Genomic DNA, 26,509 nt, shown 5'->3' with positions numbered 1-26,509 from the left:
TGCTGTATTTGTGGTTAGTGATACTGTATGTATGGTTATTGGTTCTGTATTTATGGTTATTGATGTATTTGTGGTTAATGGTACTGTATGTATGGTTATTGGTGCTGTGTTTGTGGTTATTGATACTGTATATATGGTTACTGGTGCTGTATATTTCGTTATTGATGCTGTTTATGTGGTTATTGGTGCTGTATATGTGGTTATTGGTGCTGTATTTATGGTTACTGATGTATTTGTGGTTAATGATACTGTATTTTTGGTTTTTTATGCTGTGTTTATGGTTTTGATACTGTATATATGGTTATTGATGCTGTATATGTGGTTATTGGTGCTGTATATGTGGTTATTGGTGCTGTATACGTGGTTATTGGTGATGTAATATCGTGTCCTACATGCTGGGGGAGGCCCAAATGTCCACACTCAGTTGGAAGGCTTTGCTTATGTCTGAACCCCAGACCACTCCACGCCTCCCTCTCTTCCCCCAGGGTCGCGGCGGGTGGAGCGACGCGCGGCACACGGACACGGCCTGGGTGGAGGTGCGGCTGCGGGACCTGAACGACAACCCGCCGCAGTTCCGCCGCCCGCACGCCCACGTCACCGTCAGGGAGGACGCCGCCCCCGGCACCCTTCTGGTTACCCTCCCAGCCACCGACCCAGACATGGTGAGTGACCCTTGGTGATCGGATGGTGATTGTGCTTTGGCCTCCTTGATGGTGACCTCCTCTCAACATCACTCCCACCACATCTTCACCATCAGTCACCACTGGATGGCTACATGATCACTGTAGTCACCATCGGCGTCCATCACCATCATCATGAAATCACCACCACCAGCATTACCATTGAAACACCCCACTTCTGCCCTCACCATCACTACTATAATCACCTCATTACCCTATCTGCCATGACCTCATTAATCGAACTACCGTCACACCACCACATTACCTTTCTACCATCACTACCACAGTCAACTCTCCCGGGCTGTGGTACATGCCAGTCTTGGCTGTACGGTCAACATCAGGTTGTGTCTGTGAGGTCTCTCTGTGTTTACCTTTCATGTTCGCTAGCCTGGCCTTCGGCGCCTCCTACAGGCAGGTCCTGTAGGCTGATGTTGGGAGAGAGAGAGAGAGAGAGAGAGAGAGAGAGAGAGAGAGAGAGAGAGAGAGAGAGAGAGAGAGGATGCTGGTAGCCACAAGAAAAATCAAACACGGAAGATCCGAACGCTTTCGTGATGATTCACATCTTCGCACATCATACACGGTCTTTCCCTGTGGGGAGGAAGTGTGTCAATATCCATGGAACATCCTCCCTTATAATCTCACAATTCATCTCGATATATTTCTGTCATTCTGTGATCATACGCATCTGAGCTGAGCTTCCTTCCTTGCTCCTCTTCCTCCGGCATCATCCACTACTTCCTTTTTTTTTTTTAACCCTCCTTCACGCTCCTGTTGGCAATTATCTTAACTTCCAGTTACACCGTCTCGTTCCGTAGTCTCGTCTGTCATCGGAGAACTAGATCGTGTCAACAACACCGTGGTCATTAAGGGATTTAGAGGTGCTTATAATTCTCCTTCTTATCTCTCTCTCTCCCTTCCTCCTTTGTAGGTGGCGACAGCCTAATACCGGCTACCCTTGTCGAGGGTGAAGATGTCGTTCGTTGCCTCACACACACACACACACACACACTCTCTCTCTCTCTCTCTCTCTCTCTCTCTCTCTCTCTCTCTCTCTCTCTCTCTCTCTCTCTCTCTCTCTCTCTCTCTCTCTCTCTCTCTCTCCACACACACACACACCCCCCTAGAGATTGCCTCACTGTTACCACTTGGACTATATTTCCCTCATCACTCCCTTCCAGAGTGATATTCCAACCTGGCGTAAATAGGATGAAATCTTATTTTTACAGTTGCACTTTCCGAGTGGCCTACGCCGACTTGCCCAGCTCGGCACTGTTGTCGTAAACGGTGCCATGTGGTAACTAGACTTTTCACATGGTGTAAAATACGTTTGAAACGGACCAGATTTACAGGTGTTTTATTTTCAGCAGAATTAAGTTGTCCAAATATATTTCTTGTAAGGAAAATAGATAACCAGTGATAACACGATTACCTTCAGTTTTGCTTATTTCTAAATGATTGATCTGTTGGGATCTGGCTGTGGGTAACAGAACCATGTTCCAGTGTCACGTTACATTCCAGCTTGAAAGGGTGTTCAGATGTGGCCATTTGTCCTTTTGCTCCTGACGCTACCTCTGTAAGGGTGTGGTGGCGTGATACTGCAGGTGTGAGTGGTGAGCATGCTGTGGTGTGGTGCCATAGATGTGAGTGGTGGGTGTGGCATGGTGTGTTAGTACAGATGCATGTGGTGGATGTGGTAGTTCAGATGCATGTGGTGGGTGTGGTAGTACAGGTGTGGATGGAGGGCGTGATGTGGTATGGACAGGCACCTCGAGATATATATAAAAGAATCGCTTTTTTCTCATTTCTTTTCGTGTGAATGTAAGAATCATGCAATGTAATTCTTATCGTAAACGTAGCTGGAATTGTAATACCTGCCGACAGAGCTTTGTTCATAATTACATTCCTTAGATCAGTAAATTCCAGACGGGCCACAAGGCACAGTGAGGACGTATGTGGTCCTCGACACATCCATAACACCTGGAGAAGGTGTTTAAAGACTGTCCGGTAGGTGGATGCAGTAGCTTGACTTTCAAGGCCTGAACTAAGACCCTTGGCACCTGATAGACCTTAAACCCAATACGACCAACCAACCATTAAGGTTACGGTAACTTAGCTTTTACTTGATTTTGGTTTCCAACGTACTTAATTCTAATCCTATTTCTGTCTCTCTTGTGGTGAGTGAGTGGGTCTCTCACCGTGAGACCACATGCACACATGAAGCTCATGGTACTGATGACGTAAGTCCATTTGTGTTGGAAAAGTGTGCAAATGCGTTGGAAATGTTGTTGTATTATGTTACAGAAGGATGGTATTGTGCCTGTGGAATGGAGGAGAGCGAATATCGTGTATCTCTGTCTATATGAAAGGACCTTGGGGCTCTGTAATGAACCACAGACAATGTCTTTGGCGAGTTTGGTCCGTACAAGGATGGGGACTTACAAAAACATCTATCATTGCGCAACAGATCTCTTAGACTTCAGTAAGCTTCCGTTTTCGGCAAAGGAGAAGGATTAGATCTTCTCGAAACGGGTCCTGGGTCACTACTGGTGTCTCCTGCAGGTCTCGATCCTGAAACCGTTGCTCTTCTTGGTCTCTGTAAATATCATGTCAGAAAGATTGCATTCATGCATGATTTATGTATTGTCTTTCTTTTTTTTTTTTGTAGAGAATGCCCAAGCCATGAGGAAGGTAGAGAATGATGTCGATTGCATCAGCTTGCATGAGGACCTAGACGAACTCCAAAGTCGGTCTGGTACATGGTTGACGATATTCAACCTGAGTGAATGTGATAGGATGGTGTGTAGTGAAAGAAGACTATTAGTATTATCTACCAGGATATAAGTTGCAGGAATCAGTGTGATAGAGAGACTTGGGAGTCGACAGTGTACCTATCCTGTCGCTAGAGATCAAAGAAGCATTATAAAGGCCAAAATGTTTGTAACGCAATGATAGAGTCGCTTTTAAGTACATGGATAAAAAGATATTCAGTAAACTGTTCCTACCGTGTATAAGGCCAGAACTAGAATATGCCTCCTAATCTTAGTCATCCAACTTAGAATACAACAAAGAACGATTAGAAAAGGTTCAGGAGAGGGCAAGAAAGCTTGCACCAGGGCTGAGAGAGCTGAGTTACAGCGAGAGGTTCGAGGCCATCAATTTGCCACTTTGGAATAGAGAAAAGTACGGGATGACTTGACCACAGCCTTCAAGCTTCTAAATCAGTTTGATAGTATCGACAGTGAACGGTTCCACAACAACAAAAAAAATGCCAAAACAAAAGCGATCAGAGCCATAACAAAGAAATAAACAAGAAGCGTGTCAAGCAAGATGTAAAAACATACTTTTATGGTATATAAAAGTGGTGGATCAATGGAGTAAGCTGAAAAATTATTTCGTAAATGATGGTACGAAAGCTCAGAAAGTCGTATGATAGAGACAGTTCAAGAGCCAGGGCCCAACGAATGTAGAACTCTGTCCTTGTGCTATACAAATTACACACACTTGGCGCAAGCTGGGGTGTGTATATTAATGCGCGTACATAGGGTTAAGACGGTTTTAATGTGAGAGGATAGGAGACAGAGCAACAGCAGCGTGAAACACTCTCCCCTTAACACACAGTGTAATAAAGTCATTCTCACACCTACACAAGTTTACTTGTCTCTGTCTCCCGCAGATGAAGCAGCAGGGAGTGGAGTACCGTGTGGAGGGCGGGTGGGGCGCCCTGAGCGTGGACGGTAGCGGGGGCGTGAGGCTTTGGCGCGCCCTGGACCGTGAGGCTCCCGGCGGGGAGGTAGGTGTGGCCAGGGTGGTGGCGGTGGACGAGGGTGGCCGCCCCTCCTCCCTCTCGTCCACAGCCACCCTCACCATCACCGTGACGGATGTCAACGACTGCCCCCCGCGCCTCCTGCCTCCCACCCTCCTACATGTGACCGAGGGCGCTCCTGCCTCCCTCCTGGGCCTCCTCACAGCTACCGACGACGACGTGTGGGCGCTGGCCCACGGCCCGCCCTTCAACTTCACCCTGGCTCCCACCAATCCCGCCCACGTCCTCGACACCCTCTCCATCAAGTACGACTCAAGTGAGTATAAGGCAGCGAGACGTTAACTGAAATCCCCTTCTGTACTTAGTCTTCACAGTGTTGATATCAGTAATATTTTCTGGACACTCAATGCTGCTGTGTTATCCCAGTCTGTAAGAAACAGGCACTATCTTATGATCGGGAATTTTCAGGAGGGATTCGCTGCGTGCCTGAGAGTTAATGCGACCTGTCTCCGACGGGTGTTTCAGTTTGGTTTTAGAAAGTCTGTTCTCATTTCTCATGAAAGATGAAGATTCCCCATCCATAGTGCCGTTACGTGCCTGCATTAACAATATCAAGGCTGCCGCCAACACTGTTTCTTGCATTGTTGGTGTCACCATAACGCAGAGAGGGGCTGATTTATGGTTGTCAAGTTTGATCTTATTATCGTTTCAGCGAATACCAATGCCGTCAAAACAAATGATAATACCAAATCCACGATTGACATTGTTTGCGTTTCCTTAGTTACATGAAAAATTCATATCGTTTCTGAAATATCTGTACGTCTTTCTTCTCTTACTATACTTGTCTGAGTTCCAGATCTCTTCCTTTATCACACACAGCTTCGAAAAGACCCACAGGTCTGTTGCAGTTTGAATCCCTTCGTACTTCTTCGAATATTATGGTCTACCTTATGGTAAGCATATTAAAGTATGTTCATGGTTTTATATACGTGCATATAATTCCTGTAACTGTCAGCGATTGAACATAACAAGATCACATACTTCGTCAACATCAGTTGTCTTCCGTTGACAAGTGCACGTATATTGAAGTCGCAAGCCTAGCCCTTGCAATAACTTGCCGAAATCAACAGCAATATCTGCCAATAAGAGCAGGTTAGCAAGCCTCCGGAGAGGATGATCGCTCCAAGATATTAACAGACGCGAGTATCAAAGCTGCGGTGAACGTCGCATTGGTTGGTGGTGATTTGAAAGCTGCTGCTTCTGCTGACGGGCTGCTCAGGAGGCTAATAAGTGCTGTTCTCACAGGACGAGCTCGGGAGAAGCGAGGACGAAGCTCTAGGCAGAAGTAAAGAAAAATAGGGGATATATCAAAGGTAAAGAAGTGAGAGATAGTTACATAAACACATTACTTAATTTGCTAACCTAGCCTTCTTTTTTTTTTGAGGGGATGGGAACGCTTGTTGCGTTTGAAATATTTCATAATTGCGAAACTTTAGAATACCTGATATGACACGTTTATCAGTGATTGTATATCTCATACTCATTAGTCAGAACACTAAATAAGGATAGTATTGGCTATTGTAATTAATTACCTGTCTGTGATTACCCACAGCATAGATAGGCAATTACAGAATCGATTGCAAGACACTATGCTTACCGGTAACTTAAGAGTTATGACAACCCTACATCCTTTGTGTTGAAGACTCATACGTTTCAAGGAAACACCGAAATTATTCACTTCCATAAGTATAAAGGAAATACCAGCATACTAAATTGAGTTGTGCTCTGTTAAAAGAATCTCGCGTCCGGCCGTAACATTAAACCATGTCGGCAATATAAGTCCGTGAGATCTGGAGAGGATGCGATCCCTCGCAATCCCGGTTTACTGGCATATAAAACGACATATCCGGGTAGATTGATCGTAGAAAAGGCTCCGGTGATCAAAATATATTGGAATTAAAGAGTTTGGATTTAGAATTACGAAGAATGTAAGTGAAATCACAAAAAGTATATGAATAAAAGAAATGAATAAATATGTCTGGTATAATTGAATCAAGTCAGAAGCAACTGGCCTCAAACCCCACTCACTTCCAAATAATTGTGATCATCAAAAGGTGGTGGATGAAAAGAGGCGACGTCTAGTAATAAAGAAAGTTTCGACTTTGCTCGGATATGAATCTCGCAATAATAATTGCTGAGTGGTGCGTGGCATTCAGAGATCATAAATTTTTTGTCAAAATCCTCCTGCTCGTGGTGTTATATGAGTGAAATCTAATATTGCTGTTCTTTGTAGTCGCTAGGCTTCAGCTGTGTCTGTTCCGGTCGAATGTTTGAATATCTTTGAACGAGATCTCGGCGTTCAGTGACAAATGCTTGTACTTTCCTGGATTATCGTGTGCGCCCTTTTAAGTCTAGAAAAGGATATTTAAAAAGCAGAGTAAAGGTACTTGATATGTCCAGCATATACTTCGATCGACAAAGGTGTTCATGCAGCTTTTGTGCGTTCATATTGGGTTAACAGGACACCGTAGAATGTTTCGAGGGAGTATAAGAAGCAAATGTTACGGTGTACTTGTTACACAAGCAAGTCCATTTAAGGCTCTGTTTTGAAAGGCGCTGCTGTATGGTTAGAGATACAGGTGTTGTAGTGACATATATATATATATATATATATATATATATATATATAACAAGCCAGGGTGCTTAAGGGTCATGTATATGTGTGGCAGGTATAGACAGCGGTCGTGGCGGGGCTGAGGTGTGGACGTTAGGGCCCGTGGACAGGGAGGAGCACCGCCAGCTGACGGCTGAGGTGGTGGTAGCAGACGCTGGGGGGTTGGCAGCCACACAACCCGTCACCGTCATCATCGACGATGTCAACGACAACCCCATGAAACCTGCCGCCAAGACCGTCTACCTCTGGAAGACTCGGGTGACTTTACTCACTAAGTTAATTCCGTGTTCTGCACGTTTTTAACATCCAATTCCGTGTTCTGCACATTTTTTAACATCCAATTCCGTGTTCTGCACGTTTCTAACATCCATGTTCTGCACGCTTTTAGCATCAAAGGTCTCTCAGGCTATGCCACTCTTTATTTTTACAGCCACCAGTTGCTTTGGTAATTATGCTATTCATAAGTAAGGTACACTCTTTCCTCCATACATACCCGTTTCAGATTTAGTGACGAAATTAGGTTATTCTTACACCTATCAGCATGATTTATCACTGTGGAGCCACACTGTGGTTCAGTGATTATTTTACAATATATATATTTTTTTTCCATTTGGAATGTAATTAGCAGTCTAGTTGCACTTTAATTATAGTTTGCTTTCGTGAACACAGATTCTGTAGCATTTTTACCACGTTGTATGGTTTTCAAACTCTGCAGTTTGTTGTAGCAGAGCAGAATGTCACTTAGCAGTGGACCTTACAGTACGGTTTACGTCAAATTATATATATGGACTCAACAACAATTCACTCTCTCCCGTGCACGCCCTTCACACTCCTGCTTGATCAGGCCCCGATCGCTTATAATTGAAGGATCGGGGCCTGAGCTTTGGCATGGATGTGTCTGTTGTCAGTACTACACAGTATATGTTGCAACCATTCTTGAAATACAGATTCTATTGCGCCATCTCAGCTTTCGTCGTTAATCTTCACAGGCTTTCAGAAATAAAGTCGTTATGGATGGATAGATGATGTAGTTGCTGCTGCATATTACTTGCATTAGCTAACCAATAGAGCTACGACATTACAGGGTGGAGGAGCAGACGCTGCGCTCGGCAGAGTGTATGTGGAAGATCCAGATGATTGGGATCTGCAGGACAAGACCTTTTCGTGGGCGGGACCTCCAAACCCACTCTTCACTCTGCAGCCCAACACTGGGGAGATCTTTGCCTCTACACAGCTCATGGAGGGAAGGTACGACTGCTGCAGAGCTTCACATTAAAGATAAGTTTGGGTAATGCATTCATGATTATGGGTGATAGGTTGTACTGTTACATAGATACAATGCCATCTGCAAGAAATTAACAATCAAGAATTCTCGTGTTGTGCCGTTGTCACAGCTTATTCTCTTGCTCAAGGTGCATATTAGTTTATAACTAAAGTTGATAACAACCCAGAAGTGAATGAATTACCTAATCTTACCTATTCATTTCCTTCTGGATATAGCCTTATGAATAGTAGAGAAGGAACACTTGATCATGGGAGGATTAAAAAAAAAAATTAATATCCTAGGAAAAGATGTATCCACCTCGATTCACCGTCTTCGACTACCAGTGGCATCTATAAGGTCAGGTAATGCTTGTTCATGCAGACCAAACAACCGTACAGTAATTCGCTATGACCATTGCAAGTCTACGGTGTTTACATGTGATATTCGCATCGTGCTCTCAAAAAATGTCATGCGAATCTCTGGTATATTTATATACTCTCGTTGCGCCTCCTTATGAGTGATGTTTGCATCATATCCCGCAGACGAAAGGTGTAAATTTCGAAAGACATGGAAGAAGTTGACGGAAAAGGAAAATGATAAAACTAAGGTTTCGCTAATAAATAAAACTCGAGTGAGATTGTCATTGAAGGGTAACTATGATGGAGGATGGTTCTCCATCTCTCTCTCTTTTCATCATTCTTTTTTTTTTCCAACTACTATTTGTCTGTGGATTAACTTAAGGTATAGTAGGGTCCACTATGGAAACAGAGACTTATCCCAGGAGGTTAAGAATCAAATACAGTGAATCCTTCGTCTGCCAATAAGAGTCACAGCTCTGGTAATTTGGTAATCCTGGAATCATTTCAGTGAGTAGCCTTCCAAAACTAAAACTTAAGGCGTTGGGTAACAGCATCCAATTTGAAATGTGCTTATCCTGCTTCCCTGTGCCATCTTTCTTGCTGTAGTTTTTGTCCCTAATTACTTGAAAGTAATCTCTCTCTCTCTCTCTCTCTCTCTCTCTCTCTCTCTCTCTCTCTCTCTCTCTCTCTCTCTCTCTCTCTCTCTCTCCAAAAGTTTCTGTACTATGATTAGATTACTCTTTTAAACTTAGAATATCAAAGACTTGGAAAAGAGGCCTGCAGAGGTCAGCATAGTAGTATCTGGTTTCTAAACTTAATATAATCCACCCTCCAGATATCTTAGATGACTGTTCATATTAAGACTTTCATTTCTTTCATTCCTGGCGGGGCCACATCAGGTATGAGCTGCACTTCAGTGTGTCTGACAGAGTTTGGGGCCAGAAGGATGTGGCAGCGAAGGTGACCGTGGGTGTGAAGTATCTATCACCCGAGGCTGTGGCCCATGCCGTCCCTCTCACACTGACGCCCACTACCCCAGCAACACTTGCCACTGGTTGGACGCCCACGGTAACAATTCTCTCTCAACCTTACGTCATTACAAACTTGGTGTTAACTATGATGTACTTCCTTCAGCACTATTATTCACATTTACGTTTGTTGATATTGAAAAGGAGGATGGTCTTACCTGTAAATTCAATGCAGCAAAGCTACTCACAGGACAATTGATTATATTCTTGTCCTTTGCCGTCCTGTATGATTGGAGACCCCAGGTTTATCGAATCACTTTCCACTTAACATACTTGGGAATGCAGTCGGTGATAACAGATTAATGATACATACCAATTGCCTCTTTAGTGTTCTACATTCAAGTATTGAACAACATGTTTAGAATAATGTTTACATGTATATGCATAAGTAGATAAGTCTTATTTGAATGAACGATCTTAAGCAGTTAATCTCGTAAGTCAAAGTATCATCAGGTTCTTTAAGAACAGACTGCTTTTATAGCAATTCTGTTGGTGCTATAAGAATGTTGTTATTGCAAACCATGTCACTGCAGGACTTAAGTTATTGAGACAGACGTTACTGAGGAACCTTCTCATAGTATTCTCATCATATATGATGTCAAAAAGTATGTGTATTTTGCATAACTTGCTCAGCAGTAACCTACAATCTATATTTTGAAAAGAGGGTCTTAACAAGCACTTTACAGAGATTGACAGGTATAAATCTTTTTTTTTTTTAAATCTCTTAAATGCCTTGGCAGTGTCTACTTCCCAGGTTATCCTGTCTGTTTGTGTGTTCACTCATTATATTACTTTCTAGCTTGGTGGTGGTGGCCTGGGCACCCTGATAGAGGCTGTGATGCATGTGCTGAGGAGGGAAGCCGAAGCTGTTGAGATCATCAGTGTGCATGGCCTCCCAGACCTCAGCACTCCTCCTGTTCCCATCTCACACAGACCCTCCTCCTCCTCCTCCTCAGACACCAGCCTTGTTGTTCCAGTCATGCCTGCTCCACCGCACCTTGCATGTGTGTGGCTGAGCGTAAAACAAATTGGAGGGAGTTTCATGGACCCTGTCAAACTGCATGGGTTGCTGGCACTCCACTTGCAATATGTGAGTACCTAAACAGGTGCTGACCTTGGCCATGTGGATCATCATGATCTGCTTGACACTGGTGAGCACACTTAGACCTTTTATCCTGACATATGAGTTTTTTTTTTTTTCATTACTATTATATCATCAACATTTGTTTCAGCAGAACTAGAAGCTGTAATTTCGAATTCTCAAAATTGTGCTTATGCCAGTTTTTATGATTTACAAGGCATTATATGTGCTCATATTTTAGTCCAGGGGATGTGATATTTTTGACACAATCATTCCAGTGATGATACTAACACAAATTTTGAATGTGTCATCTTAGGTCACTCTTTTAAACCAAAAAGAGGACTAGTTTGAAAAATCTAAAACTATAACCATTTCTCAAGAAGGTTGTCAGTGATGGTCTTGAACTACACTTTTCCACATGAAGATTAGCAGAATCTTTCAAGTTGAATGATCTTGAGGCTGATTTATGTGTTTTTCATTGTGCAGAAACAATTTTGCAGTTCCTACTCCTTTGAAAAGATATTTCATTATTTCTGGTTAGTTTACTAAACCTATTTTGATTCCGGATGCACTGTATATATTACATAAATGCTTCAGTGTTGGCATTTAGCTTGGATGTAGAATTAGAGGCATTACTTTTTCACCCTTTTTGTTTAGTGCGTATTTTTAAGGAGTGTTGAATGTGTTAGATAACAGGGAGATGAGTATGGTATGATGAGGTTGTTTGCAGAATGAGAGAGGCATAGTGATTGGTATAGTGAAAAGAGGGAGGTAGTGAAGGCCTTGCTTTATTTGAAGTTTGGAAGGTGGCAGGAGTGGATTGAGATCCCAAGAAAATGTGAAAGTGGTGTTGATTCTTTAGTTATTTTCATGACCCAATGTAAAATGCCTCAGGACTGGTAGGAAGTTTGCATCATGCCATTTTATAAAAGGAAAAAGATACAAAAATTGATATGTACATTACAGAGGCATAGGTTGGTATATTTAGTGAGATTTGTGAGACTTATTTATTATCTGTTAGACATCCACACAACATTCCTTGCTTAATGTACTTTTTTTTATATCCCATAAGCTTGAGAAAGTCATGAACCTACGTGTGGCAGTGGAAGACATGCACACTGTTGAGGGTAAGAATGAGGAGGCAACATCTAGTTATTCTGCATCCTCTCCTTCAGATACCACATCCTTGGCATCTGTTGCACTACCTCTACAGGTAATTCGTTTTTGTGATCTTACATGCAGGTGGGTTGTCTTCCATCTATGAATAGTCATTTAGTTTGCCGTCCCTTTTCTCCTCTCTTTCCTTTTCAAAAAACCTTTCTTCACTCCAGACAGTAATTGGTTCGAGGAATAGACTAGTGGGTTGAGAGGGACAGGGTTGGTTGAATGCTTGTTGCCAGCTCACCACTGCACCATGATATCGTAGAACTGTAGTCTACAGGTTGTTGGGTCTCTACGGATGAGCATCAACTGGCCAAATGATATTATGGTAGCTGAAAAGGGGAATTGCCCCAAGATGTTCCCCTTTTAAGAGGTGAAATAGTCTTTCAACCCCCTATGGAGCAGGTCCTTTATACTCTTTGCTTTTTCACTTCAGACCTTTCTCTGCTAACTGCCTAGATACAAAACTCTGGTCTACACACCCTCCTCTTTAATTATCCTTGTTCTTTATCAAATAGGGGCTCACTAATTCTTTTAACATGATCATAATCCATTTCATACACTTTGCTGTTCATTTGCAGCTTAACCTCATTTCTCACCTTTGTTATCACCAATCTGCAATACCTCCAGCAATGTTACCTCTAAAATTTTCCCTTTTACAGTTTCCTGACCTCTTATCATATTGCATCAATACCCACATCTTTTAACCCACTGTCCACAGTCAGTCTTGTGGAATACCTTCTCCATCTGTAACATAATTCATCCTTTATCCAAAGTAGTCTCTATAACTTTTATTATACTCCCTTTCCAAAATAGTTCCAAAATAGTTTGATTGATAGATTTTCATTCATTCCTCTCCCAAGATCATTTACTTCTTTCAAATTCATGGGATAATTCAAATTCACTGTTGTATGTCTTGTACTCTCATACTCGCTGCCCTCCATTTATCCCTATATTCGGTTAAGGTATTTCGGAGTGAAGTTCTGTAACTTAAGAGATAAATTTAAGAGTACAGTCATGCAAGTTAAGAAATGTTGGAGTTGCAGTGAAAGCTCTGGTGGACTGAAGGAATCTAGATATATATAGTGAATGCAAAAAACTGAGTGGGTGTGAAAATTGGATTTATATAGGTGAGGGTAGGTGAAAGATAATGGCTATAGATGTTTGTAATTTACATATGATAGCCTGAATTAAAGGGATAGACATTGTAAAGACAGAAGATAAGAGAAGGATATGTAGTCTGAAAGTTTTTTTATGTTGAAGGTTTCAGTCACAGACAAAAGCCCACATCCAGGCTAGGCCTTATTTAGAATATAGAGAGAACAATAAAGGGGAAATAAAAAGACAGGGGAAGTATTTACGAATTTTGGATGAAATAAAAAAAAAACCTGTCTTTTAGAATGTTCAGTCTTACTTATTGGGAAAGATGTGAGATGATAGAGAGTTCTAAAGCTTCAAGGTGTGGGGAAAGAAGCAGTTATCAAAATGACCCACCCTTGAGTTGCTGATGGCCACACAACAGTCATGATGCAACAGCCTGTTGAGCATTGCATGGTCTAGCTAGTGGTGTGGGCACACAAGCAGCTAGCTCTCGTGAGCAAAAACTAAAGTAGTGCCTATAGAAGAGGGAACGTGAATCGACATTGTGGCGTCGGGCATGAGGGTCAAGTATGGAAGTTTCCTTGGGACACTTTATAAGTCAGACCACTTTCAATTCGACTCCTGTCAAAAAAGAATGCAGAGCAAGAGCCATCCCAGATGTGAGTGCAGTACTCCATACAAGAACGAATCAATCCTTTGTATAAATGAAATTACTGTTCAGAAAAAAGAAGTTTTGATATGTAAACATTACACTCAGTTTCTTATAGGCCGACTTAGCTATTCCCATAATACAGGGTTTCCAAGAAAGATTGGATGTTACAGTAATACCAAGTACATTCACTGAAGCAAGAGGTGGAGTTATAGAACCGTCAAAGGAGAGATGGATGTGGTGAGGAGTTTTCGATGGAGAGATGGATAGAACACGATTCTTGGAGGCATTAAACTTAAGATTTCATCTGCCCCACTGAGATGTTCAGTCCAAGTCTGAGTTTATTGAGGAAGCTGCATCAAGTCGAGATGAGGGACAACACTAATGATGGAGGAAAAGGGGAAGGCTGATTCATCAACAGATACAGAGTTAGATTGGCCAGAGAGGAAGCTAGATATGAAGGAGCACAGTATGGGAGGGAAGTCAAAAGCAGGGGAGCTTAGAGATGAGACCCCCCCAGTGCCTGACCCTGTCAAAAGCTTTGGACATGTCAAGGGTAACTACATATGACCCCAAAATCTTTGTGGGATGATGACTAGACATTAGTAAGATAGGAAAGCAGGTCACCAGTGGATCTCACCTTATGGAAGCTGCAATGATGATCAAGAGAAAAGACAGCAAGTTTCAAGGTGTTTGAGGATGTGGGAGTTGAGGAGGGATTCAAAGACTTTGAAATGGTAGATGTCAAAGCAATAGAAAAATGGTTAGAGGGATCAGAAAGGTCACCCTTCATAGAGGTGGGATGTATCAATGCATGCTTCCAAGGAAAAAGAAAAGCTTTGGTTTTTAAACAAACAGGACATGGATGAAAATCTTTCAGGACAGTATGATTTGTGGAGTGTGTTTAGTATATGAGAGGTTTGTCAGAGGTTTGAAGGTATAAGAAGAGGGAGGCCACAGAATAGATAGGTAGATGCAGTTACTAGATCAGTTAGGGATAGTATGGTTAAAGATATCAGAAGAACAGTTTGTTGATAGATGCAAATGAACGATTGTATATGTGAATGTAATATGAAAGAGACTGTAATCTCACTTGACGAATCAACTTCGTATATAACATCAAGGAGTAAAAGGCTTTTCTTTTAAGTTGAGGATGTGGATGTGAAATTTAAGAAGTTGCATGAGAAGGGATGGAATCAACAATCATAGATACATCAAACTTTGTCACACCTAAACTTTAATGACAGTTGTATCAAATGTGACAGAAGTCACTCGATGTAGGATGCTTATAATGATATGTAATAAGTAAAGTGTCAGTTGAAGTCTACATTGAACAATTCCACATCCAAAGAAATTGTCACTGTCATTTGATACTGCATTGTGCTAAATGACAAAATAATTTATATATGCATGACTATGGTACGCATCAGATATGTTAATCTTTGAATGTAATACTTCATGGCCAACAGTGCTCTAGGTTTATACTTGACAGAGTTCACTGTCATTAGTCTCTTTGTCATAAACTTTCCTGAATTTCTTGTATGTCAAGACAAGAGTTTTTAAGTAAGTGAACTGTTGATTATTTGCAAAGTTTAGTACTGTTATCTTTAAGATTGTAACAGTAAAGTTTGCTCAATAAAGACCACCCTATTAGTAGATATGATCATGCCAACAAGGCATCTTTCTGGTAAAAATAATAGAAATGAGGAATTAGCAAAAAAATTGCAAATACTCTAGGGTTTGAAAGGCACAGAAAACAAGATTTAGTACCCCATCATTTAGAATTGCTAATGATGATGTTATTTACCTCATTTTTATGCCCTCCCTTCACAGGTTGTAGACACCAACTTAACTTCATTGGTAACACCACGCTTAATGCGAGCCAGTGATTGTCACACTCTAGCACATTACAGGGATAACACCTGTACACCAACTTCATGCCTCAATGGTGGCCGCTGCATAAGGACAGATATTGGCAACAGGTATCTCCATCAAATTGAAACTAGCTATAGATGAAAAAAATTACCTTAAGTGATGTGGGGTAGGTATGTGTTGTTGAATACATGGTATTTGTGTTTATAACATTGCAACATGAAATTGCCTCAATCTGTATCTATTCAAATACCAGACTACCTTACTGAGACATGTTTTTGTCTGTTGAGACAGTAAAGTGCTCTAACACAAACACACACTACACACTCTTATAAACTGTTCTATATAGATTATGTGGATTTTTTGATTTATTACATTAATCAGTATTTGAATTTTTAGATCATGTAGTAATCTTTCAGATCTTTGTTGACTGTATCTTTATCACTGAAATCAGCATTATAGTTGGCATCAAATTAGTGGCATGCCTTTTAAAGAAATTCAGAAAGGCAGTACAAAGACTCATTAAGATTTCAATTTACTCTGTTTGATGCTTGATATTTTAGTCACTCAGATTATGAAATTTATCCTGTAATCCCAGACCTTATGGCTATTATTTTTCATATCATAATATTCCTCCTGTTCGGACTTGAAAAATTGTATCATTTCACCCTTGTAAGTTATTCTTTAGATTCTGAGAGAGAAAGAGAGTTTGTATCTGTTTGTTTCAATTACGTATTTATACACTATATGGAGAGGGAGTTGTACACCTGTAGAGCTCAATGTTCTTAAACTTTATTTGCCAGTGTACAACATTTGAATATTTCACTATTCATCCATCTTTAGTTTCATGGATAGGATTTTAGAGAAGACACTAATACTTCTGACAGGCAGAACACCTAAAAAGGAGAAATGTTTGGTCATCAGCTAAACACATAAGATTAATGTAACTGGAGGGAATTCAGTAAAACTCTACCTGCCAGATTGAGGGAATAAAACACATAGATTAACTATCATCAAAGATTGAAAGTACATGCACTATACATTCCATGAAGATGAGAAAGATATATAATGATTTGGTTGGTTGGGCTTTAGTCCCATTAACTGCTAGGTTCTTGAAGGCCATCAGCGTTAAGCTACAAAGATTCATCCTCCTGCAAGTGTTTGTAGTAATGTACATATTAATCCACATCCAAAGGGTACATCTTTCGGTATGCACGGCACATGATACCAGGCAGGTGAAGAGACAACCATACTTCTGATTTTGTCCCCTCTTGATCAAAAATGATCCAAAGCCATTTACTCCAACATTCATGAACACAGGCATACCTGTAGTAACTTAGTCTTCTGTAGCTTATCTAACTTTTGAATTCAAGAAGAGGCCCTATCCAAATGCCATGAATCATTTTCATGCAGGTGTCCCACACTCATCTCATTTACATGATGTTCTATTCATAAGATCACAGGATGTTTGTTGCTGTCAGAGATAGATACCATTGTACATAATCTTCTGACCCTAAGAAGGAAATCTTGACCTTCAAATGATTAATATGACTGAGCCTGAAAATGACAGCATTTCCTTTATCCAGTATGCCTAACTCAGAGAAAATTAATCCTCTTGAGATACCTGATAAATGCCTCTGCTTGTAGAAGTTCTGCATCTTCTAAGAGCTTCATTACTAAGTAGAAATGGTGGTTTCATAGTAGATTTACGATTAGACAGACAAATTAAATTCTATGAATTTAGGCCTTTGCTTTCCTTAAACAGAACAGCATGCAAACCTTTAGATCAATCTTTCCACAGGGCCACCCTCAGCATTTGACAGCACTGCATGTGACCTGGCTTCTCATTTAGTTTCCTTATCATTTTTAAGCAGATTCAGAGCTTCATCAGGCTTCATGTGTCATTATTCTCCTTTTATTCACAAGAATTCCAGACCATTTCTAAATCTTACTTGAAATTTCTTTAGTGTCTAAGCCTCTAAATGCATCATCTGCTACCTTGATTTGGTATATTCATGCTGCCACTGTCTGGGGGAAGAAACATGGCTAGTGCTGTTTGCAATGAGTATTCAGAACCTTCTGATTCGGTATATAATGTACTGTAGCACTATTATATTATATGTCCAGGATTGTTGACTCTCCTAGTTGTAATTTTAGATGAAAACTTAGCATAGCCCACTTTGAATGCTAGCTATGCTTCTAGCACCCTCAGTTTAGGAATTGTCATAGGCTTAAGAAGGGCAAATTTTGATTTACTTGTACCACTAAACAAACAAAATGAATTTTCTCATTTACTCCCATGATTCTACGATAAAAATTTGTACTATATGCATCTTGGAAGGCTTCCCAGCGCTGGGACATCAAAATACTTTTGCTTGACTGGAAGAACTCTACCTTTGACAATGCAATCAGCCACTACTTCCATTTTTATTCATTTTCATCACTTATATCATCATCTTGCCTGTGGATGTTGTAAATGCTTCCCGGAAGACTTTCATAACCTACAAAATCTATTGGCATACAGAACTTGGAGGTTCATAAATGGAACTTGAAATGTGAAGCAGCACTCTCTAGGTACTCTCTTTCTGCTTGCATCATATCTTAAGCCCAAGTTTATCATTCTGATCATTCCAGTCAGCCCCAAGAGCACACATGACAAAAAGATGTTTGATAAGAATCAGATTTTTTCTTTCTTTCACTGTTACTGACTGGAGTAGAGACCAGTGCCTTCTTGTTGTTAATTACCCATGTGGTAGGACAGAAACCTCCCATAAGTCAGTGAGAGGATTGGTCAACTGATTTGATAGCCTTGTCTTTGCTGTCGTCAAATTTCAGGGAGTTGTCGCCATGAATATTTTCTCACGGTCTTTGCAGTCTCTAGATCAGTCCCATCATCATAATCCTTATCTGTATGCTGAGGAGCAAAGGTCACACACCAATTCAACCTTAACCATTATGGCTCTAGTAAGTAAAACTACATAACCAATGTCTCTGTTGATACTGGAGTGGCAATAAAACATTTTCAGAAACAGAAACTGCCCATTAGTACTTAAAATTTAGATATTTAGCTCAACCTTGGTCCATTGGTTCCATGAATTTTCTTCATTACATACAAAAGTTTACACTATATCAACTACAAATTCATTTTGGTGATGGAAATTTGGTTGTTATTTTTGATCTTCAACAAGGTTGAACATGTATTGAAAGAAAATGATGCTCAACATGAGCAATCTAATCTGAATGGGATGTAATGAAGGTTTTATTAGAATGAGTGATATATGAATGAATACGGAGGGCAGCCTTTATACTTGCTCACACTGAAAGAAAGGAAAATGAGGAGAGAACGATAAACACCTGTAAATTCTGATGTGTCCACAGTGAAGTTAACACAGACCAGTTTGCTAAGGTCAGATGAAAAGCTAAGCATGTAAAATGTCATGACAAACATGAGGAACAAAAGAGTAACGGACGTGCTGGATCAGCTGAATAATGATGTAAATGGTATAGAAAATTTCAGAAGGTGGGGTCCCATGTGTGTAAAGGTCCAACCACTTTTTTTTTTATTCAACCTAAATTTAGGTCTGCATGACCATTCATACGCATCACTTTTCTTAGTTTTTTTTTTTATCAGATGTTCAATTAAGGCCAGACAGTCCTTAAATGAGTTTGGTTATGGGGAAGGAATATTTTGAAGTAAGACAAATATTTGTAAATTCAAGCTAATGCTAATACTTGTGTATGTGGTTTCTCTTTCTAGATGTGTGTGTCCAGGATGGTCTTGGGGACCCCACTGTAAGGTTCTGGCTCGTACCTTTACGGGGTCTGGTTGGGCCTGGGTTCAGCCACTACCTCCTTGTCTCCCTACCACCCTCTCTTTACGCCTCCTCACACTCCATAAAAATGCAATAATCTTCTACTCTGGACCACTATCAACAACAACTTCTCATCCACACTACCCACCTATGCCCATGATGACATTACAGTTAGTGAACGGGCAGCCGCAGGTGCTACTAGAAGGAGCAAGAGGACCAATTAAGTTACAAGTGGCAGTTACAGTCAACACTGGCACCTGGCATACCATTCATTTGCAACTTAGTGCTCAGGTACTATCTTCACTTATGATTTTCTTTTAGTCCAGAAATAAAGGCGAGATTTACAGTCTACCTTGTAATTACATATTACGTATACTCAGATTCAGTGCAAATAAGAACAGTGTTCTGGAGAGTATATTGTTGTCTCTGTCTTAGTCAAACGTCTAGCCAGCCTCATATCATCATTGAATTAATCATTTGGTTTGGTTAATTTTTTCTGTTTACTCAGCTTCCTGTATATATGGTTTCTTTGTGTGTGTGTTCATTCACTTCCTACAGGGAGTGACCCTAATGGTAGACCTCTGTGGACGTGGGTGGGGAGCTAACACAACTAATGATGCCCACTGCATTGCAAGAGCACCTTGGTTGGACGCTCAAGTGACAGAAAGCTGGGGCAGCAGTGCACCACTCCAGCTAGGTGGTCTTGCTCACACATACCCACAGTCTGCAGACTATGGATGGTCGAATGCCATTGTGAACCAGGCCTTAGATGGGTGCATCTCTCACCTCACAGTTAATGGAGAGGTAGAGATTTTCTCACTATGATGTCATAACTTGAAATTGATTCAATCATTAAATCAGTTTAAGGAGTCTGTGCATTGCACTATATTTCTCTAAAGTTATTTGCACCTTTCTGTTGGCTTAGAGCTAAAATCATTTGGGTATATTTAAAAGTACTTTTGAAATATAGCCAGTTTCAAATTCATTTTGTAGGAATTTCTAAAGTATAGCTGAAACTATCTCACTTTGATATTATCTATAGAACATGTTTGATGAACCCTCTAAACTTTCATGTTCTTCAGCTGATAGACCTGGGTGAGCCAGCTTACAGCAGTGGAAGTGTAAAAAACTGTAGACCCCAGGAGATAGCTTGTCGTGACAAGTTAGGCTCTTGTGGTTTGCGAGGCCATTGCGTTGATGGCCTTAACAATCCTAGATGTGACTGCCTGCCAGGATGGGCAGGGCCAGAGTGTGCAGTCCCTACCATACCAGCTGCCTTGAGCCATGCCTCTTACATGAGGGTAGCACTGTCCTTCAAACCAAACCCATATGACTTGTCTCTGCAGCTGCGAGTAAGGACTCTTGGTCGCCCCAGTGGTCTCCTGGTGCGTTTGGCTGCCAGCCAACAATCTCACGCCTTGACATTACACGTAAGCTCATATTCATTACCATATTACATGTTCATTGCCACGTTTATGTACTTATGTTACCTATATGTATATTTCACTGGGTTTTTGTGATAGTAATCCAAGAAACATTTTTGTATCTATGACGGTAATCCAAGAAACATTTTTGTATCTGTGACAGTTACGTGGTGGTGTGGCTTGTGCTCTAGTGTCTGGGATGGAGTGGACAGCACAGGAAGCATGTTTAGAGGGCTTTCCACTGGGTAATGGCTTGTGGCACACTTTACAAGTAAGTCGTCATGGACATAACTTGATCATCTCGGTGGATGATGGAGATGGGTGGCGACGGAATGAGACACTGACATCCCTCCTTACCACGACCAGCCTTGGGGACTTGCAGGCTGTTGTTACTACACCTCCCATGCCTATTTATGTTGACAATCAGCATGGAACAACTGTGGGTGGCATTCCAGAGTTTGTGGGGCTCAGTCCCAAAACAGTCCATGATGATCTTCGTAACAGTAAGTACCCCCCCACATCATGGAAATAGTATGATCACACAGACCCTATCAGTATCCAAGACAAATTCTTAGATGAATTCTAACAATTTAAATTTATTAGAAGTTTACAATGCATAAGAATTTGGACAATGCTGACTTTTAATTGTATGCAGTAATAACCTGTTCAATGAATGAAAAATATCTTTATGCATATTTTCTTTCCAGACACTCACAAATTAGGTTTAAGTAGTAAACATTACTGTACTCTGTGATGAATGAAACAATTAGACACCAGAGAGACAGAGTTTGCTAGAAGCTAGTAGGAACTAAGTACTTATTTTTAATGTCATATATGACTTATTGTTTCATAAGCATATTCACTTCTTCCTATTCAGTAATAAGTGTATGATTATATCAGAATGATTAAAGGAGTAGATTATAAACAGACTTGAAGACTATGGAAGTTAAGATGTAAAATGTAGATATGTATTTTATGATAGAAAATCCTCTAGTTGAATTATAGGCAGTGAGGAAAGAAAACTGATTACTAATGTAGATGAAAGAGAAATTAAAAAGACTGTTAGATTGTAGGTATTACTGGACAGACAGGAAAGAGCTTAAAAGTGCAAATGATGTGTTCAGGCAGTAGATATAGAGAGGCTAATGTATTCAGAGATATTACTTAAGCTTAGAGCTTTTTGAAATATAATGAAATGAAAAAATGGAACCATTAATTAATGTGTGGTAAGGAATTTCCAGTTATAAACTTGATAAATGGAAGAACGGTCAGTTGCAGCAAAGCTGTTAGAAAAGTGCAAAGGAATATGAAAGGTTTGATTAGGAATGAAGCTAGGATTAACACAGAACATTAAAGAATTTACAAATCAGTGTCAGATGAGTAGAATATAAGTAATAGTTTTCATAGTGAACACCGAGTCTTTTATGATAGAATATGTATACAGAGAGAATGTGGCAGTGGAGAGATTGCTGAAATTTTGTGTTTCACATGAATTAGTGGGAATAGCAGTTGAGGGAGAGCTGAAGATGGAATATGGACTAATTAGATAAAAGTTGTATCATCATTTAGAAAGAATGAGCAGAGATGTGCATTCTCTCTTGCTTTCTTTCTCACTGTTTCTGACTGAATATTGATGTGTGAATATGTGATATGTGAATATTGTTTCTTTAGTCTCCTTATCTTTCTGTCTCCTTTAGAAATTTCAACCTCTTCAGTGTAGTCTTTCACGTGTTTCTTAATTTTCTTTATATTTTTATACACCTAGTTTGTGCTGTATCAGTCTTTCTTTTTATTTACAACCACTGGTTTTTCCACCCACAAAGGTATGCTTATTGTTTTTTTTAGCAATTTTCTGTTTTACTTTCTGAGAATAGTCTCATGAAAATTTCACTAGGTAAACTAATGAAGACATCATTTTTGAGCTAAACTAGAGACCATTCTGTGATTATATATCAAATATATTATACATAATCGCTGTTTCCCACATCAGCAAGGTAGTGCCAGGAAACAGACAAAGAATGGCCCATCCACTCGTATACCTGCATATATACATAAACGCCCATATATGCACATGTACATACATCCACATATCAACATATACATACATATTCATACGCATACACAGACACATACATATATACACATGTACATGCTCATACTTGCCTGACTTTATATCCATTCCTGGCACCACCCCACCCTGCAGGAAACAGCATCGCTACCCCCTGCTTCAGTGAGGTAAGGCCAGGAAAGAGAGACAAAAAGGCCACATTCATTCACACTTAGTCTCTAGCCGTCATGTGTCATGCACCAAAAGCACAATTCCGTATCCACATCCAAGCCCCACAGACCTTTCCATGGTTTATCCCAGATGTTTCACATACCCTGGTTCAGTCCATTGACAGCACATCAACCCCAGTATACCACATCATTCCAGTTCACTCTGTTCCTTACCCACCTCTCACCCTCCTGTATATTCAGGCCCGATATCGCTCAAAATCTTTTTCACTGTGTTCTTCCACCACCAGTTTGGTCTCCTGTTTCTCCTCTTCCCTCCACCTTTGACACATATATCCTCTTTGTCAACATTTCCTCATTCCTTTTATATGTCCATACCATTTCAACACACCCTTTTCTGCTTTCTCAACCACACTCTTATTATTTCCACTTATTCCCTGCATGTTGTAAAAGGCAACCAAGAGGGGTGGGAGCAGGTAACTGGAAATCCTCCCTTCCTGTATTACTTCCCAAAAGAAAGAACAGAGCAAGGAGCCAAGTGAGGATTTTCCCTCAAAGGCTGTGCCATCTGTTCATAACACTACCTCACTCACAAGGGGAAATGACAAGCATGTATGATAAAATATATATCAGGGGCAAGTGTGTAGTCTGTTGTGGATGAGAGGGCTTGGGAAGTGAGTCAGTTGTTGTACGCTGATGATACAGTGCTGGTGGCTGATTCAAGTGAGAAACTGCAGAAGCTGGTGACTGAGTTTGGTAAAGTGTGTGAAAGAAGAAAGCTGAGAGTAAATGTGAATAAGAGCAAGGTTATTAGGTACAGTAGAGTTGAGGGACAAGTCAATTGGGAGATAAGTTTGAATGGTGAAGAACTGGAGGAAGTGAAGTGTTTTAGATATCTGAGAGTGGATTTGGCAGCGGATGGAACCATGGAAGCCCAAGTGAGTCACAGGGTGGGGGAGGGGGCGAAGGTTCTGGGAGTGTTGAAGAATATGTGGAAGGCAAGAACATTATCTCGGAATTCAAAAATGGGTATGTTTAAAGGAAAAGTGGTTCCAACAATGTTATATGGTTGCGAGGCATGGGCTATAGATAGAGTTGTGCAGAGGAGGGTGGATGTGCTGGAAATGAGATGTTTGAGGACAATATGTAGTGTGAGGTGGTTTGATTAAGTAATGAAAGGGTAAGAGAGATGTGTGGTGATAAAAAGAGTGTGGTTGAGAGAGCGGAAAAGGTTGTATTGAAATTGTTTGGTCACATGGAGAGAATGTGTGAAGAAAGATTGACAAAGAGGATATATATATCAGAGGTGGAGGGAACTAGGAGAAGTGGGAGACCAAATTGGAGGTGGAAGGATGGAGTGAAAAAGATTTTGAGTGATTGGAGCCTGAAGATACAGGAGGGTGAAAGGCTTGCAAAGAATAGAGTGAATTGGAATGATGTGGTATACCGGGGTCGACAGGCTGTCAATGGATTGAGCCAGGGCATGTGAAGCATCTGGGTTAAACCATGGAAAGTTTTGTAGGGCCTGGATGTGGAAAGGGAGCTGTGGTTTCGGTGCATTACACATGACAGCTAGAGACTGAGTGTGAACGAATGCGATCTTTATTGTCTTTTTCTAGCACTACCTCGTGTGCATGCAGGGGGAGGGGGGTGTCATTTCATGTGTGGCAGGGGCGACGAGAATGAATAAAGGTAGCAAGTATGAATTATGTACAGGTGTATATATGTACATGTCTGTGTATGTATATATATGTATACGTTGATATGTATAGGTATGTATATGTATGTGTGTGTGGACATGTATGTATATACATATGTATGTGGCTGGGTTGGGCTATTCTTTCGTCTGTTTCTTTGCACTACCTTGCTAACACAGGAGACAGCGACAAAGTATAAAGAAAATATATAATTTGTAATATGTATGATCTACATCCAACAGGTTGCATTGATGATGTACGTGTATCAGGTCATCCCCTCCCACTACCACCTTCTGTAAATGGGACCAGCTGGGGTCAGGTGACCAGCCAACAGAACTTTGAACAAGGTTGTCCCACTCCTGATTTCTGCACCAACACAACATGTTTTCCACCTCTCTCCTGTCATAACTCCTGGAGACATGCAACCTGTAGGTGAGGACTCCTCCTAACTTTGGGAAAAAGATTTTGAGGATTGAGTTGAAATAAAGGAATAGTAAGCATGATGTATGAAATGGAAAGAAAGCAGAATGTGTAAAGGGTTAGGTAAGAAATATCTGCAGGATACAGAATTATTGACTACAGTGCAAAGTTGTACAGTTTAGAAGAAAATAATATTAGAGTAATATAGTGACACGTAGTAACATATTATCATGGTTTAAGTAAAGGCATTGTAAGATTGTAGCATTATGTATGCCAGATGCCTGTACTTAGCAGCACAAAATGTCATAGTTGCTATTGCTTCTCATTACAGCAAAAGTACAACAGAGAATATCATGAATACCTGAGGAAAATGGTTAGGGCAAATGTATGATATATTAAAAGTTTATTTATTGTATTTCCTCATGCTTTGCATTCTCCATTTGCTCTTATGGTAGAGAGATACTGTGTATGTAAGTATTCTAAGACTTTCATACTGTGCAGAGGACCCTCCATGTCCAAAATGTTTTGGTTTTTGTATTAAAACATAAAAGAATAAATTTGGGTAAATTTTATGTGCATAGTGTCGATATGAATAGGGTTCTGAGTTCTCCATGATGAAGACTTTTTGGATGTATGCATTGAATTCCTCACATATTTCCTCTACTGTTTCAACAACTCATTCTCATGAGATCTTCAGCTTGACTATTTATCCCTTTACTGATGATGTTTCAAGCAAATTTGTAAAACAGCTTTTGACTGTTTTGTCATAATGTCTTTTGCTGCTGCCTTCCTATTCTACTACACTCATTTTTTAACTAATACATCACTTGCCCTTTTTTCATATAATACTTCCACATATAACAAAGTCTTTTACACACAGTTATAGCTATTCTAGTTCATCCTCAGAGAATGAAATAGTGTTGATATATATCTGTATTAAAATGTTAGCAAATGCCCTGACGCAAGAAGAGATAGCTCTCCCTGATTCTCATTGAACTGCCATACACTCCTCTTTTACTTTTTTATTGTTGGTCAACTTCCTATGTTTACAGTTGTGAACCAGGTCAGCAGCTGGTGGGCCTTAGCTGCCAAGACATTGATGAGTGTGTTTATCAGCCATGCCTGCATGGTGGCACATGCCACAACCTGAAGCCTGGTTACGTTTGCACCTGTGGTCCAGCCCACATAGGAGACAATTGTGAATGGGCAAAGATATCCCTGGACCTTCATCCTCTCACAGCACCTATAGCTATAGCAGCTCTTACACTTTTTATACTTGTAATTGGTAA

At 40.6% G+C, this 26,509-nt stretch overlaps 1 protein-coding gene across 5 annotated transcripts in view; it reads left to right on the top strand.

Annotated features, from left to right (window-relative positions):
• Positions 1–26,509, top strand: part of LOC139746336 (uncharacterized) — a 448,223-nt gene that overhangs the window by 414,073 nt on the left and 7,641 nt on the right. For all 5 annotated transcript variants that reach the window (XM_071657494.1, XM_071657493.1, XM_071657495.1 and 2 more), the window contains 14 exons: positions 486–662; positions 4,354–4,759; positions 7,173–7,375; positions 8,202–8,365; positions 9,640–9,808; positions 10,568–10,858; positions 11,922–12,062; positions 15,594–15,742; positions 19,390–19,735; positions 20,003–20,248; positions 20,527–20,874; positions 21,032–21,371; positions 25,043–25,232; positions 26,273–26,505. In XM_071657494.1, the coding sequence (XP_071513595.1) occupies positions 486–662; positions 4,354–4,759; positions 7,173–7,375; positions 8,202–8,365; positions 9,640–9,808; positions 10,568–10,858; positions 11,922–12,062; positions 15,594–15,742; positions 19,390–19,735; positions 20,003–20,248; positions 20,527–20,874; positions 21,032–21,371; positions 25,043–25,232; positions 26,273–26,505 (3,403 nt within the window). The remainder of the gene's footprint in view (positions 1–485; positions 663–4,353; positions 4,760–7,172; positions 7,376–8,201; positions 8,366–9,639; positions 9,809–10,567; positions 10,859–11,921; positions 12,063–15,593; positions 15,743–19,389; positions 19,736–20,002; positions 20,249–20,526; positions 20,875–21,031; positions 21,372–25,042; positions 25,233–26,272; positions 26,506–26,509) is intronic.

The sequence above is a fragment of the Panulirus ornatus genome, chromosome 64 (genome assembly GCF_036320965.1).
Source record: "Panulirus ornatus isolate Po-2019 chromosome 64, ASM3632096v1, whole genome shotgun sequence".
NCBI lineage: Eukaryota > Metazoa > Arthropoda > Malacostraca > Decapoda > Palinuridae > Panulirus > Panulirus ornatus.
Note: the sequence above shows the minus strand (reverse complement) of the source record. Positions and strands in the feature narration are given on the sequence as shown.